Source organism: Pelecanus crispus, chromosome 9, assembly GCF_030463565.1.
Source record: "Pelecanus crispus isolate bPelCri1 chromosome 9, bPelCri1.pri, whole genome shotgun sequence".
NCBI classification, from domain to species: domain Eukaryota; kingdom Metazoa; phylum Chordata; class Aves; order Pelecaniformes; family Pelecanidae; genus Pelecanus; species Pelecanus crispus.
The window spans coordinates 17,023,683-17,038,962 of record NC_134651.1 but is presented as its reverse complement, the minus strand read 5'-3'; the positions used below and the strand labels follow the sequence as shown (position 1 = coordinate 17,038,962).

The 15,280-nt window shown below is 36.5% G+C and overlaps 1 protein-coding gene across 1 annotated transcript in view; it reads right to left on the bottom strand.

Moving 5' to 3' along the window:
* PLOD2 (procollagen-lysine,2-oxoglutarate 5-dioxygenase 2) overlaps positions 1 to 15,280 on the bottom strand; it is a 56,756-nt gene that overhangs the window by 11,519 nt on the left and 29,957 nt on the right. Inside the window, exons 7-10 of the mRNA XM_075715952.1 lie at positions 15,060 to 15,157; positions 12,470 to 12,571; positions 7,952 to 8,077; positions 6,312 to 6,433 (exon numbers count right to left, since the gene is read on the bottom strand). Coding sequence (XP_075572067.1) covers positions 6,312 to 6,433; positions 7,952 to 8,077; positions 12,470 to 12,571; positions 15,060 to 15,157 — 448 coding nt within the window. The remainder of the gene's footprint in view (positions 1 to 6,311; positions 6,434 to 7,951; positions 8,078 to 12,469; positions 12,572 to 15,059; positions 15,158 to 15,280) is intronic.

Below are 15,280 nucleotides of genomic sequence, written 5' to 3'. Positions count from 1 at the left end.
CTTCAAACTTGACCACCAAAGATGTAGCAATGATTTGAGCCACAATTTTAAAATACCAAAATGACAGAAACGGTCTTCCCACTACTGCTGAAGTCACCGTGTTTGGACACACACCCATAGTTTATATCTTTGGTCAGTCTCTGGTTTTGCTTTAACTGACATCTTCACTGACAGTTTTCTATCTTATGTACACGTTTTTATGACAGCAATTCCTTAATCAGCACTTTCTCATGTCATTGCCCCAGTTGAAACCAACAGGTTTTGTTTTGGCCATAACACACCCCAGCAATTAAGTCTGTATAGCATTTTCCATTACTAGCCTATTCTGTTCAAAGCTTTACAACTACTGAACACAATTCACATGTAGCTTTATCATTCGCATAATTACAATTATTAATAGTAACCTGACTTTTATATTGCATTTGACATTAGATGTTAAATTTCTTCCAAAAATATTCAGCTCCTTTAATTCATTCTATTAATGAGGAAACTAAACCTGAGAGACAAACAGACTCAATGCCAGTCCAGGGTTCCAGCCACAACATGGGCCAGCACCTCCCCAAAAGCAGCTAAACCTTTTGCTGCTAACAAAAATATGAATGGCATTAATTTTTTTAATTATGAAAATGTGAAAAAACAAATGGAACAGATTTCTATTTAGTTGCAGGCAAACATGACTGGAAAATTGATTCCTTAATTTCAAAATGTATGGTCCTTCAACTTTTGCCTCCCCCCCCCACCTTTTAAATCCAGAGCCAGAGAATTCTATTAAAACTGGTCCAATGTGTTAATGTTGAAAATCCTTCTGTTCTTAACATCCTTCTGTTCTTCATTCACAGAGTAATCCACAAAATAATGAATTAGAAGTTTTGGTTTAAGTCACACTTAGTCATTTAGTAATCTACTGAGAACTCTTTGAAAGCATTACTGCCTTAAATAGTTCGGAAATACAGCTGTAGCACAAATCACCTACAATGTGAAACCCCTAACTTCAACCTCTGTAACCAAGAATATTAAATATATGTATGTATATTATATATATGTGTGTGTGTATGTATACATACATATAAAAAGGCCAAAAATCAAGGCTTCTACTCTGACCGTACTTTGACTCATTTTTCCCATTTCTTTCTACACAGCATTGAAGACTGGATCACCAAATGGCAAAACTTCACATTTAAAGCACAATTTTCCTTGCATTTCCAGATACACGTCACCATGTCAAACATGAAGTACAAGTTTTGCCTTTGCACTTTAAGGTCACCAATAAAAATCTCCACAAAACATTTTCAGTTTCAGATATACAGAAAAAGAGTTGTAAAAGTTTCTGTCAAAATTAATAAAGCAAGCCTACTCTTAAGAAATTCATACATCTTCTCTTTAGGCTTTCACTGTTGCCAGGCAGCTTTCCCAAGGAAATAAAAGGAATCCTGGATATTCTCATGCTTTAAAGTATTACCTTCTTACAATGTATGCTAACCTCTGCATGTATAGAAAACCCAGATTATATGTGAAACTATTTATTATGTACTTCCAGCTCACAGCAAGGAACAAGTGGAAAGTGCTTTCTAGCAATACTCATATATATAGTAATATACTTCTTAATCTAAATTCAATGGCTAAAACCTTGAATCTACTTGCTTTACACTCCACATGCTTATAAACTAAGACCAAATATTGAAAAGAAAGCTGTATTTTTGTACATAACTTAAAGCCATTTCAGTGTAACAATTAACAAAAATTTAGTAGGAGGCCAAGATTTTTTTTCTGAAGTGTGAAGTGAAGCTCAGATCAGTTTACACTATTTTGCAATCAGAGCGATATTTAACTTTGCTTAGAAACTGCAAGCCCATCTGGAACAGTGACCTCATCTGAAAAGGGAATGTGTCACAGCTCTTCATCAAACTTTCCACCAAGACATTCCAAGGGGCTAGTTGTTTATAAAGGTAAGACACATAGTCTAACAAATTTCTTTACCATTAAGTAATATACATTTTTTTAAGGCATAGTTTGAATTTGCAATTAATCAATATATCATTTTAAAACACCTCACAGTTTGGACATACAATTCCAAATGTGGACTGTGAGCCTGAAGGGAGAGCACTTACACCATCTGACAGACCTCTGAAAGAAAAGGTGCCCCAGATACAAGTCTGCAACACTCACTGAAAGACTAGGTGACATTGCCTGCCATTTGCATCTCCCCGGATAGCCACAACAGCATAAAGAAACTCTTATCACCCATAACTAAAAACAAATAAAAGTAGCCACAAAACAGATAAAGCACTGATGTCTAGTTTTGCATCTCAGGCTTAAGTATTGTTAGCACACCTGGAAGCTACTGAAATCGGATACAGGTGGGAAAGTTGTCTTTCCATCCAAGGCTGAAATCCAAAACTGCTGAAGTGTTCAGGAGAAGCAGTTCCAGAAAATCCAAGTCTCCAGCAGAAATCACTTGACATCTGGGAGACACAGGTTTAAACCCTGCTCTTCCTTTAACCACAGCCAAGATACTTGTCCTACTTGCAGGACTGAAAGGCAGTCCTCCTGCATCCATTTCATCATTTATCAATACCAATGGGAGCTCAGAGACATTGACTTAATACCTTCTGACTTTCAAGAAGCACATAGGAGACCTCAAAAATTCAACAGTGAGGCCAATGAACTCTCTAACTGATACTGATCTCTCTACTGTTCTTCCTGAAACTTTTGAAAGCTTTCAGTGTAAACTTCCATTAAAATGTGCACATTGCCACTAAAAGCTGAGGTAAATCAAATTTTTCAAAAAGTTCAGCAAAAATCCTAGCTACTTCTATTACTAATATTTTTGAGGGAGGCAAAAAACAACCCCCCAAAAAAAGAAATCCTGAAGTCCTTAAGTACTGTGGGGAAAGAAAGATTATGGAAAACAAGCTTTTTATAAATATAACCTCAGAGAAGCAAATGAGATAAATTCCCATATTTCCCTACTTTCTGTTATTGTTTGAACATATTTCATATTGTTATTTTACATTTTCTGTCATAACAAATTCTGTAACAGCTGGCGGAAATCTCATCTCCAAACAAGGCAAAACCACAAATGAGTATTTTCTTAAAGAAAAAAACAACCAACTGTAAGAACTCCAATATATTCCTTGTAGATGAAGGCTAAAAAAACCAACCCACACACATGGAAATGCTATTTTAGGATTTCAAGGGATGTACATGCAGAGAAAATACTCAGACAACATGCAGCTGAACTTCCCTTCCCTTTATTCTACTTCATTTTCCTCCCTTTTTATTCTGTTTCAGCCCATGATAAGGAAAGTTGTGCACTCCTGTTTGCCAGTATCGTTGAATTGTAACAAGTCTTTGCTGACTGCACAATTTTGGGTCCTTTCCAACACCTATCCAACTTTCACAAGTGCAGGAGAGGACTTCCCATGTCAAGAAGCAGCAAGAAAGTAAATGCTTCAATTATTCTTTATTATGTGAATGAGAAAGTAGACAGAGGTTTGCTGCATGGCTATGGGTGAAATTAAAAAATGTTATGTTCTCACATTTATATTGACATAAGAGAGTCTCATTTACTGAGAACCTCACTGTGATTTATCACCACTTTTTACTGAGCCAAAAAGGGAAAAAAGAGGTAAGGAGAAAACTGACCCAACCGCATTACATACTCAAAAGTATTCTGCTGAAAACAAACCAGAGCTTCAATGCTTAAGTTTGCCCTCTTTTCTTTTTTTTTTTTTTTTTTTAAATATTCTATCACTAGGCACTGAACTGTATTAATTGAAGCCTGTTTTGCTGCTTCAGATAAATAGACTTTGTGTGTGAAATGTTTAAGTGAGGAGACCAAATTAAACCTAAATCTACTGGAAATTAACAGAGAGGTACTAAAATCAGCTAATTTGGAAAAAGGGAGAAAACAATTGTTTGAGGCAGATGGAACAAAACTATCAGTCAATAATGCAGATAGAGGCAGGAGAAAATTAATCAGAGGACTGAGAAAATTAATCAGAGGACTGAATATATCAATCTATGTAAATCAAGCCATTAAACAGGTTTGAAGAATCACTCTTTTCAAGTTATTCCCATTGTAGTATTAGTGAGAAACAAATGAGGTTATTATGTTGGAAGCCAGCCGAAGGGCTGAAAGCAAATAATTTTTTATAGTATCTGCCTTTGCCATGAACAACCCATACTTCCAAGCTAGATTTTTTGAGGAAAAGTAAAATGCAGCTGTCCCAGAGAAGTTGGTGATGTTCACAAGGGCAGCCGAGCAGACCAGGAATGCAAAGGAAGCAGCGGATGAACTGAACCTGCTTCAGTCAAATTGAAAGGAGCCATCAAATTATATCTACATTGTTCACATGTAAGATCCTACTACTAACACTCACAATTTCTGGATGATTCAATATTTTGGCATGGTTTCATTCCACATGCATTATACTTCACGGTTTCTCTATATGCTATGTATCTCTTTCGGACAGCATCTTTCTAAAGAGGCCTTTCAAAGCAGGAGCAACATAGGTCATTTTATATCCAGACAATGGATAACACATCACAGTGTAGTGCATCCAGTGGTACACATCATCCCTGCCCTACATAACAGAATTTGAAATGATTCTGCGCAATCATACATTTAAATTATTTTTTTTTTTATCCACAGATCAAGCAAAGACCATATATCATATTAAAACCTCTGTCACATTGTAAGTCAGTAGGCTCTATCAAAAGATGACAGGTTTGAAGATCTTTCGGTGAGATTTAGTAACAGATAGAAACTGTTTACACTAAAGATTCTGCTTTATGGTGTCTATATAAACACCAAAGAGGAAAAGGCAACTCCAGAAATTCCACCTCAGTTACATGTAACATACACTACTTCAAAAAGTTTGCAAACACGGTACATTTGCCTTAGAGACTATTGGAAATAAAGCAAGAATGATTTCTAAGTATGTGAATGACTGCTTACACTACCACTGGACATCTGTAGTTTCCTAGAAAGGCTAGGGGAGAGGCTTGGACCTCAGCCAAATATCAGTTTCCCAGTGGCTTCAGCACAACAAAACCCCATTCAAACAAATTCCCGAGAACACCACAGAGACTCAGGACTAGTCCTTCATTCTTTCAGTTGATGCCATAAACAGCCTATGCTACGCTCTTAACCTCTGAATATAAAAGAAAAGGGCCTTTCAAAAATAATTTCTCTGCTCCGACACTCATGAAAGATTGGGGAGAAAGAGAGTGGAAGAATTACACGGGAATGAAGCCTGCTCAAGGGCCACAGCAAGGTCTTGGTGGGATCCTGGTCTGTAAAACTCCATAGCCTGACTGATGGATGGACTGGGAGAGCCACGATCAACTCTGGTAGTTAGCCAGTGCTGCACCCACTAAAGAGACCCCTTGACAGGTCTGACATGGGATACAAGGTTCAGATTTAGGCCTGGCAAGTGCCAGGTTTAAAAGCTAAATAGCTGAATTCCCTAGTAAGAACAAAAGGAAAAAACAAGAAGAAAAAAGAAAAACAGCAAGACCAAGGATAAGACAAAAGAAATATAGTTCTGTCACCGGTATGCCCAGGTCAAGCTTAACCATATTTTTACTTAAATGTAACATAATTTAAAAAATGAAAAAATAAAAAAAAAATAAAAAAAAAAAAAAGAAGAGGGACTAGGACAACAGAAGTGTGATTGTTAAATGCATATCCAGTGCAAGAGGTACTTATATTTTGTGAAATCACTCTGTGATAAGTTAGCTTGAAAAGGTTTTGATAAAAAAATAAAACCAAATACATTTTTAGAAGATACACTGCAATCAGAATTCCTATTTACATTTGCACCTGCTTCCACCTTCTTTTTTTTTAAATATAATTTTCTGCACAAATTTTAATAAAAAGTTTGTTGTATCATCTATTTTTATTTCAATAGCATTCTTTTTAAAAAAAATTAAACTTTAGTTTATGCTCATCATGTTTTAATATATACCCATGTTTGAGATAACTATAATGTAAAAATAATGCGACACCTCTTCTTTGTAGCGTACTCTTGTCTACGCCTTCATTAGAAGACAAGATGACAGACTATCGAAGTAGTCTAAACCAGAGATGTTTTCACAATGGCCAACAGCTTTTTATATTAGACAGAAACCATAAAATACTCAACAGTTCATATCTTACATCTAGATCTTGTTCTACCACAAAAGCTCCCACTTTTGTATCTTAAGATGTAAAGTTGTTAGTGTTTAGTATGCAAAATAATATACATAAAAGATGAAAAAATGTTAGCATATGCATCATTATAACAGATTTATAAATTATAATTTACATTCCCATGTTCCGGGCTTCTGCTTGACTCAGATTTTCTTCAGGTCCAACAATTTTTATACTTCTAATAATGTTCTTGGCTTTTTCCCAGAATTTCTTGATGTGCTTTTCATGGTAAACCTCCTGTAATCATGTTAACATTGTTTATAGTGAATGAAAAGTACAAGTTGCTGTGAAATCATAAACATAGTGTCCAAGAACACATTGTATCCTATCCTAAACAAACAGATGGCAAACAGTATTTGAAGATACTCCAGTATATCTGTCATTGAAATGAAGCTCTTCTGTCCAAAATTTTAGTAAAAGAATCCACCACATCAGCAATATAAATCAAAGCTGTACCTCCAAACCAATGATGCAAGATTCAGACTGTTTATGCAGTATTTTTCCAGAATATTTATTTTACACTCTCCAAACCCCATCCTACAACCTCAGTGACACACAGGAGTTTTTTATGCCACTCCAGAATGGCTTCAGAGAGGGAGGTGCCACCTTTACCCAGGTGGACAGTCACAGTCATTGTTTCTTTAAAATGTAGTCACAGTGATTGTTTCTGTAATTTCTAATTACCCTACCCCTAATTTAAGAGATCTCAGCCACATGCAATGCTTCCAACCCAGTGCCCTCATTTGTAGCTTTTGTGTATTATGGCTGACATTAGAATAAAGTATTGGGTAGCGTTTTCCCCCCTCTACGATAAAGAAGCTATTCAGTCTTTTGTATTCATTTCAAATACCATATGACTTCTGGCTGAAGCAATGAAGCTTAGCATAGCCTACAATTCCTATGTGCATATCACATTTATACCTTCAAAATCCCCTTACAAAAGCACACTAAAGAATTAAAAGATAAGCTCTACTTCTATTACTCAGGCCTTTTGTGCTATGATATCAACAGTAGTGCACGCCAAGTGAAGGACAGAATTCTATTTTCCTCCCATTTCTCTTCCAGCCGGGTTTTTTCCACAAGACTTACACACTTCCATCACTTTACTCATGAAAATAGCAATACCGAAGTCACTGGTGAAGTATCAGCAACACCAGATCATTAGGTAATTAGCAAAAAGCATTTAAAAAAAAAAAAAATCTTCAAAAAAGCAACTTATCTGTACTGCCATTCAAAATATACCTGGACACACCAGTCCTTCCCATGGCACCCCCCAGGAGCACCAAGAGAAACATAAATGCACTGGGGTATCAACAAGATGAAAAGCAAATCCAATGTCAACTATTGGATAACAGTTATTAATAACACGCTATAACTTTTGGTCAGTCCTGAAGTGGTCAGGCAGTTGGCCTAGGTGATCGTTGTAGGTCCCTTCCAACTGGGACTATTCTATTCTTATTCTACTCTATTGTTTTATGTCAATCAGTACTTCCCCCAGAAGCATACATTTTTAAATACAATTTTTTTCATTACTAAGAGAAAGAATGTAAGCAGTTGCTTTAAATAGACTTCAGTAAGCACTGCCAATTTCATTTGTGTATTTTTTCCACTTTGCACACTGAATTCTGAAAGATTATCTCTTCCTATGCTGTTTAACTATGCACATATATAGAATCCATATACTCCTTCACACACTTTCATTCATAGCATAATTTCCAAAATCGAAGCTTTGCACAACAGTAACATTATACTTACATTATTATGAATGAAGATACTGAGTGCCTCCTTTGGGTAGTCCAGAGTCAACAGTCTGTCTAAAAATTTAGGTAGGAAAGGAGTGGGTTGTTCAATGAAAACGCCAATTTTTACTCTTGGATAGTCCTAAAAAAAAGATATGTTTACACAACCAGTAAGACTTGCCTCCTTTCTAAAAAGATTAGTTATATTAAAAAGCAGCTAATGTCATGTTGTAGTAACTCAGGCCACACAGCTTTCAAACAATCAAAACCAACTAGCTCAAAAGTGCTATATGCCCTCTGTTTATTTTCACTGACTTCACTAAATAAGCAAAGATAATGGATATAATATTGCTAGAAAACTCTTTGAATTCCAATTACAGAAACTGGAAGTAGAAAATAATGTACTTAATGTTTTTTTTTTTTTTTAAATTCCTACTTTAAAGAAAAAATTAAAATGGCAAAAAAAGTATTTAAGGAAATACACCTAGAACTGCACAGCAAATTCATTTTTTGGAAGTAACATACATATATATGTTAAATTTACAATAAAATATAGGTAAAGACCAGTTTTTTTAAAAGTAGTTGAAGAATAAACACCACAAAATATTTTACTCATCTGTACTTTAAGCCAAAGGCTGCAATACCCTTCCATACACTTATATGTACTACTTCCCCTGACCATTTTAAGTGGGCTCTGCATTACTTCCCTACTCACCCATCTTATCGAGACCCTTGATGAACTAACTAGAGCTTCTCCCCTTGCATCCAAGGGTACTGAAGTTTTATCCACCTTATTTTAATGTGAATTCACATCTTTTGAACAGTGGTATTAATTCCTGGTTTGTATGTGCTTCATAGAGAGATCATGACCACTAAAACAAACCTAGACAGCACTTTTGTGTGTTCTTAAGATACATTATTGCATTATGCGAGACAAAGAAATTTAACCTTCAAAGGCCTTGACTCCTTCACAAAGAAATGCAGTGATTAAACCAAAAATTTTTTTCTACCTCTAAACCAGACAGACAGCATAGATGCCTAATCCACTACAAGGCATGGAAAGAAACCTTATATTAGTTTAAAAGGTTGCAAGTTAGCTCTCCTTAAGCAAGCCAACACCCACTTGAAAAGTGTCTGGATAAACCATCAGTGCATGTTGAGATTTCACAGTGTCACTGTCTACATCGGAAATCCAGAAACATACTGGCAAGTGCACCAGATCGGAAACATTAGGCACCAATGTTTACCCTGACTACCTCCTATTCACAACTTCATCTGCAAACCTAATACATACTCATGAAGACATCCTAATAACTTCAAAACAGCTGATGAAGAAAAGTACACTGACGTGTCTTGAAAAAAGCAACTGTGATATTCTCTGGCAACCGTTTCACTGAGGCTGGTGTCATGGTAACTGGTGCCGCTGATTGCGAGCGATGAGGAAAGCAGCGTGTGCCATCAGGCTTGCTAAGCTGAACATGCACATGTGCTACCAATAATAGAACTGCTGCAATAAATTATTTTGCATATTTCTCTAATTCTAAGGCATTTTCCCCTTATTCTCCAGGACTAAGAGAAGCAGGTTCAGGCTGGATCTGCAAAGGTTATAGGGACAATCAGGAATCACTAACACTCCTTCAATACACCGAAGTGTGAACCACTTGGCTCCAATGTCTACACTAAAATCTCAAGAGTGTGACCAAAGCAAAAGAGTGTTTAAAAAATTAAGAATAAAAACTCCTGCAAACTGCATCTCCTCAAAGCAGAGAGTTCATCAGTCTAGACCCTGGTTTACCATACTATAAAGAGTTGTCACTGCATAATCTGAACCTAGGTCAGAATGAAAAATTTAATACCCAGGATTTTGAGTATATCAAGTCTGAACTTTTGGTTCTTCCCAATTATGCCTCAGCAAAACCACTTTGGGAATACTCAGCCTGCACGAGGATGTTACATTTTCTCTGACTGATTTTCTCATTTTCACTAAGGTCATACATTTGCCTTTTAAAGTTTACTTTTTCACAACCAGTAGTTGAGTGTATGATGATTTTTGGAAGAAATACAGAGCAATGCTCTGTGTAGTCATACTGAGACAAAGACCAGGAACCCTTGCTACCACAGGCACCCGTGAAGTGAGAGGATGAGTGAGGTCATCCTTTCCAGATGCACCAGGAAGTCTCCACACCAGTAACAAACTTCAGGATTTAAGAAGTAGCTCTAGGGTGATTAAGTTTGCTGTCCAATTTAATTTAGGTTTTATCAAAAAAAAACCTTAAGAAAAGTGGCAAAAATTTACCGTCATTGAGCCAAGGTGCATTCTTCAACTTATTTACCATTACCCTGCTTTGACGTGGGCAGGTACCTAATTTGGGGGTGGCATGGGCTGCCAACATTAGCAGAGAAGAAAGCAGTTACTGAGTGTTTCCACACCTCAGCCATGGTCAGAGCATGGGAGGTCTTGCTCCTGTAAACAGGAAAAGGACCTAGTAAAAGACCCTGCATTTGTGGCTCTCAGCTCCTTCACAGGCAGCCCCAAAGCTCAGCTTTTCATAGGCTTTGCTCCCAGCACCTGCTCACACTGACCCTGGTAGTACATCGGGATCTTCTGCTCATCCATTGCAGAACAACCTGCACAGCCCATGGCAATGCTTCCAGCCACCTCTGCCTTGCATACACCTACCCCTGACCTTCACAAAAGGAATGATATCCTTGTGCCCATGATGGAAAGCAGTATTATTATTTCAGCTCCTTGTTCTATGCTGGAGCTTATCTGTTTTGTACTGCTAAAGTCAAGGTCTGTAGGTAAGCCCAGCCCAAAACATTGAAAACACAACACCTAAGCATATTGAGTCAAGGACCCATTCATGCCAGAATTCACCTAAAGTTACTCAAAGCCCAAAGCATAGTTGGTGTCAACAAATCTGATACTCTACTTGCTTATGAGAAGAACAAGCAAAAGCCTCAGAAGGTGTGAGCGCATCAATGCAGGAAGTTAAATAAAACAATATGCGAAGAATGATTAGAGGCACTGAGTTGGTATTGCTCTTTTCACTGAAGATTTCTTGTTAAGTAGCAACCAGCCAGGCCAGAACAGAAAGCACGTTCAGAAAATGAAATATTGCTTGTACTCAGAAATGCCTGAAGTAAACACTTCCACTGAGGCCAAGGAAAAGTCTCGTTATTTCTGCTGGCAGGGTGAGTGAGGTATGAAGTCCAAAGAACGAACTGCAGTAAGGAAGACACGTTCCAAGTAGATGTGCATAAACTATAGGAAGCTATCCAGTAAATCATTGCAAGTTACTCCCCATTACTGGCTTTAAAATTTAACTGCTCCCCAACCATGTTTTAATTGCCAACACCATTAGGAAAACCTTAGACAACTTCTTTTCCTCAGGTAAACTTTATGTCAAGAGTGCAAACACTACTCTAGTATAACACCATTTGAACGTTGTATTTTCAAAGCAAAATTAAAATTAAAAAAAAGATATAAGAAGAATCTGGAAGTTACTACAATTCCTGCAGTAACTTTTTAAATTTATATTCCAGTCCATAAGCTGCTTACTGTCCAGAAATTCTTTCATTTTGTCCTTTCATTACAAAGATAACAAGCCACTACTTCTTTCATGCTACCCTCAACATGACCCTCTAAGACCTGTTCTCATTCAAATCTTCAATACAGAACAGAAATGAAACAGCTGCTGGAAACAGCTTGTTAAGAATAATCAGAATGTTGTTTTAAGGACAAGCCTTACATTTCCATATGGTAGATCTTAGTATTTACTCTGCCTAAAATTTACTGAGCACAAGCTGAAATATTTGTAAAGACACTAAAGACATCATGCTTGGAGCCAAAGGGCCAAAATAAGTTCCCAAATATTTGATACACACACATGCATGTGGACGTGTATGTTTGTCCTACAAGAATTCTAAAGACTGAACTGATATCCGATCTCAGTTACATCGGATTTATTCTACAGATACACATTTGCATATACAATACAGACATTTGTATCACCCTTTACCAGGTGAAGCAGTTTTGACTATTTGTCTGTATCTCAGAAAATAGTAACTGTAACCATGTTACAGTTAACTGTTAACCTCTATTTGCAACAGAAATTATTAAACTGATGCATATTCATGTTTTTGTAGGTCTGCAGTTAAAAATCTGAAATACCTAAAGAGTTTTTCTACCTCCTAAAAATTCTAATTATTCACTTGAATCTTGCATGATTCAAAAATGATTCATTCACCCTCAGTGAACACAGGAAGGATCTGGAGGGCTTTTGAGGATGGGATCATCTTCAGTAATATTGGGGAAACCTGTATTAAAATCCATGCATAAGAACATTTCTAAAAGTATTAATATTTCCAGTAAACTAAAATTCCATCTTTACAGTTTCATATACCAGAAAAAAATATCCCGAGGTGTCTACAGAACATAATATTGCATACTGAAGCTGTTTTGCTTCAGAAATCACTATATACCTATCAAATGCACTCAAAAGGGTTTTGTTCTTGCAAAAAGCATTCTTACCATTACTGTTGACAGGTCTAGTAAGTCTAAATCACAAATACTGCAACCAGTTTCCCGTGTCCAAGCGTTGGGGATATAGTTTCCCAAATAATTCAAGTGAATCTGGTAAATAAATGAACAATTCAGATTAATGAAATAAGCATGCAAATGGTGGTTTTTACCTTTTAAAGGATTCATTACTCATTGAATCCCATATACCTAAAGGCAATTGAATCTTTTTTTTTTTTTTTTTATTTAAGATTAAAAAAACCACAAACCCAAACATACAAAAATAGCTGGCAAAAATCTTTTATTATTTTTTTTTCATTTACAATCCAGAGATTATATTCTCCCTGGATCTACATTTACTGCTTCAGTTAAACCAAAAAGTTGTTGCAAACATAACAACTACCAACTAAATGCTTGTACGACTTCAAGACACAGACTACAGATCATTCAGCTCACAAAAGCTGCTAGGTGTGATTTCAAGCCAAAAAAAAAATTATTATAATTTAATTCTTTTCCCAAATCTGAGAATCAACAACACTACACAAAACACAAAGAGTGATCATATGAAAAACACATAGAAAATATAGAAGATAGGTGCCTAGACAGTGTATTTTTGGCAATCTATGCCAAGATTCAGAAGCCAGCCAGTGCTGGCTTTAAAGCAGCATATAGCTTCTTAACACACTTTGAATTGGCACTGAACAAAATATGTACTTTTTCTGACGATGGGCTGCCTGGGCTGCCCTGTCCTCCTGGATTTCACAGGAAGTCCGTACAGAACTTCACTCTTCTCTACTGCCATTTGCGATGGTTAAGGGATCTCTTACGCCAGGGAAAGTCTGCCTGAGTGAAGGCTGCTATTCATTCCTGCTCTACCACCCTCATCAAAAACTGGAAGGATAGAATATAATTTTGCATAGAAGACACACTCCAGCCCAATACTCAATCTGCATTTTATCGTATTTGGGCATTAGTTTATGCATACTGAAAATCATTCTAGACAGATTATAAATAGAATTGCTTGAATTTAATTTCAGAGATGTACAGCAAAGTCTACAAAAATGAGTATTTCACAAAAAAGCCATTGCATTTGGGGGTGAGGGGGAAGAAATTGCGTGTTAGGATGTCAGGATGACTTAGTATCCATTTCAAAGAAGTGTCTCTGACCGATGCTCTTTACTAATCTGCAAACTGAAGAGACTAAATACAAACCAGAACTTTCTTATAAACAAAAACTTTTACTATTTGGAGTTAACTCAGGGAATTACTTTCATGATAGTTTATTTACTAACTAGTGAAAACTTTTTCCGATCTCCTTATTGTCCTCTTCTATTCTATGTTTAAAACAGAAGAATCTAATGACATTGACAAAGTGATACACAGCAAGAGTTTCCTCTTTGTTTTCAAAACTCCATCACTGCATGCCAAGATTGAGTTTTGTTTAATATAGCATTACTTGTGGATTAGTATAAGGCATTCCAACCTAAAACTGCTTGCCCAACTGTAAAATACGGTACCTTTCTTTTCATTGGCAAAGTGCCACCAAAGCCAGTGAGGATAGATAACTTGAAGATTTAACTGAGGCAAAAATAACTGTAGCAACAAGGAAGAAATTGGTCATATATTTCACCACTACTGAGTAGTTATGAGCCAAACAGATAATGACATCATTATATTCACTAATTCCAAAGATGAAATACAGTGCAAAAACTAAGAAACAGCATTCATTGGGATATTAATGAGTTTCAAGCTTTATTTCATTCTCCTGGGAGGTATTTTTCTGAAAATAAGGAGCCACAGTAAGGAACATGTATTCAGAAGAACTTAGAAAGTAGCCATGCTCAATCCTTCAGCCAACAGAGGCTATTAGAAGTGATACACCTTTACGCTGCTTTGCCATGTAACAAAAAAATGCAACTGCCATACGACCAAAACATAGCCATTTCTCCCAGAGAAACTGTGTCAGCTTTTTTCAGCTATTTCACAGGGCAGACGGTGTCTACCATGAACCCAAAGCTCATGAGGCATGGGTACACTGCAGGGAGCAATCAATGACCCTGAAGATGCAGTAACAAAAGCCAGCTCTGTGTGTGTGTGTATACACACGCACACACATTTTTGCCTATATACAATATATTTTTTATATATGCGTATAAAAACACACACCAAGATCTGTGGTAGGATCCAATGTGTTACCGTTTTGTACCCCAGCCTGGGACTCTTGGTTAGATTTTTCTCCCTCTGCAAATCTATTCTTCTGATTACCATTTAATAACCAGATAGATATTCTTCACTAGCTTCAAGAATTGTTTTGTGATAGTGAACAAATTAACATAAGCTTACTCGCTTCTAATATCCCATGCTACAATGAATTTAGGAGCAGAATGAGTTGTTTCAGCAGCAATATCAAGTTACAGTGATAGCACAATAACATGATGGAGAGAGATATTAGAATGGGTTTTTTATCCTTGTAATTCTTACTAACATTAACTGAAAAATGAGCAGTGGTGGCATGCTATGACTGTCTCACCCTCTTCCACCATTGTTTTTGTCTCTATTAAAATTGCCATCTTTGCACAAAAATAAAAACACTGTCACTCACTTTAGTTGGACCGTTGCCATGAATGGTGATCGGTAATGTGTCATACACTGAATTCCTTGCTCTTACTTTTCCTTCTTCAAATTTCAAAAGGACTTCATCTGAAAATCAACACATCGTACAGTAATAACAGTTTATAAATAAAAGCTAAAATTTCAGAGTTCTTTAAGTTCTTGCTGATATAATATAACCTGCTGTTGCTACCATTGTCAATGTTACTTATT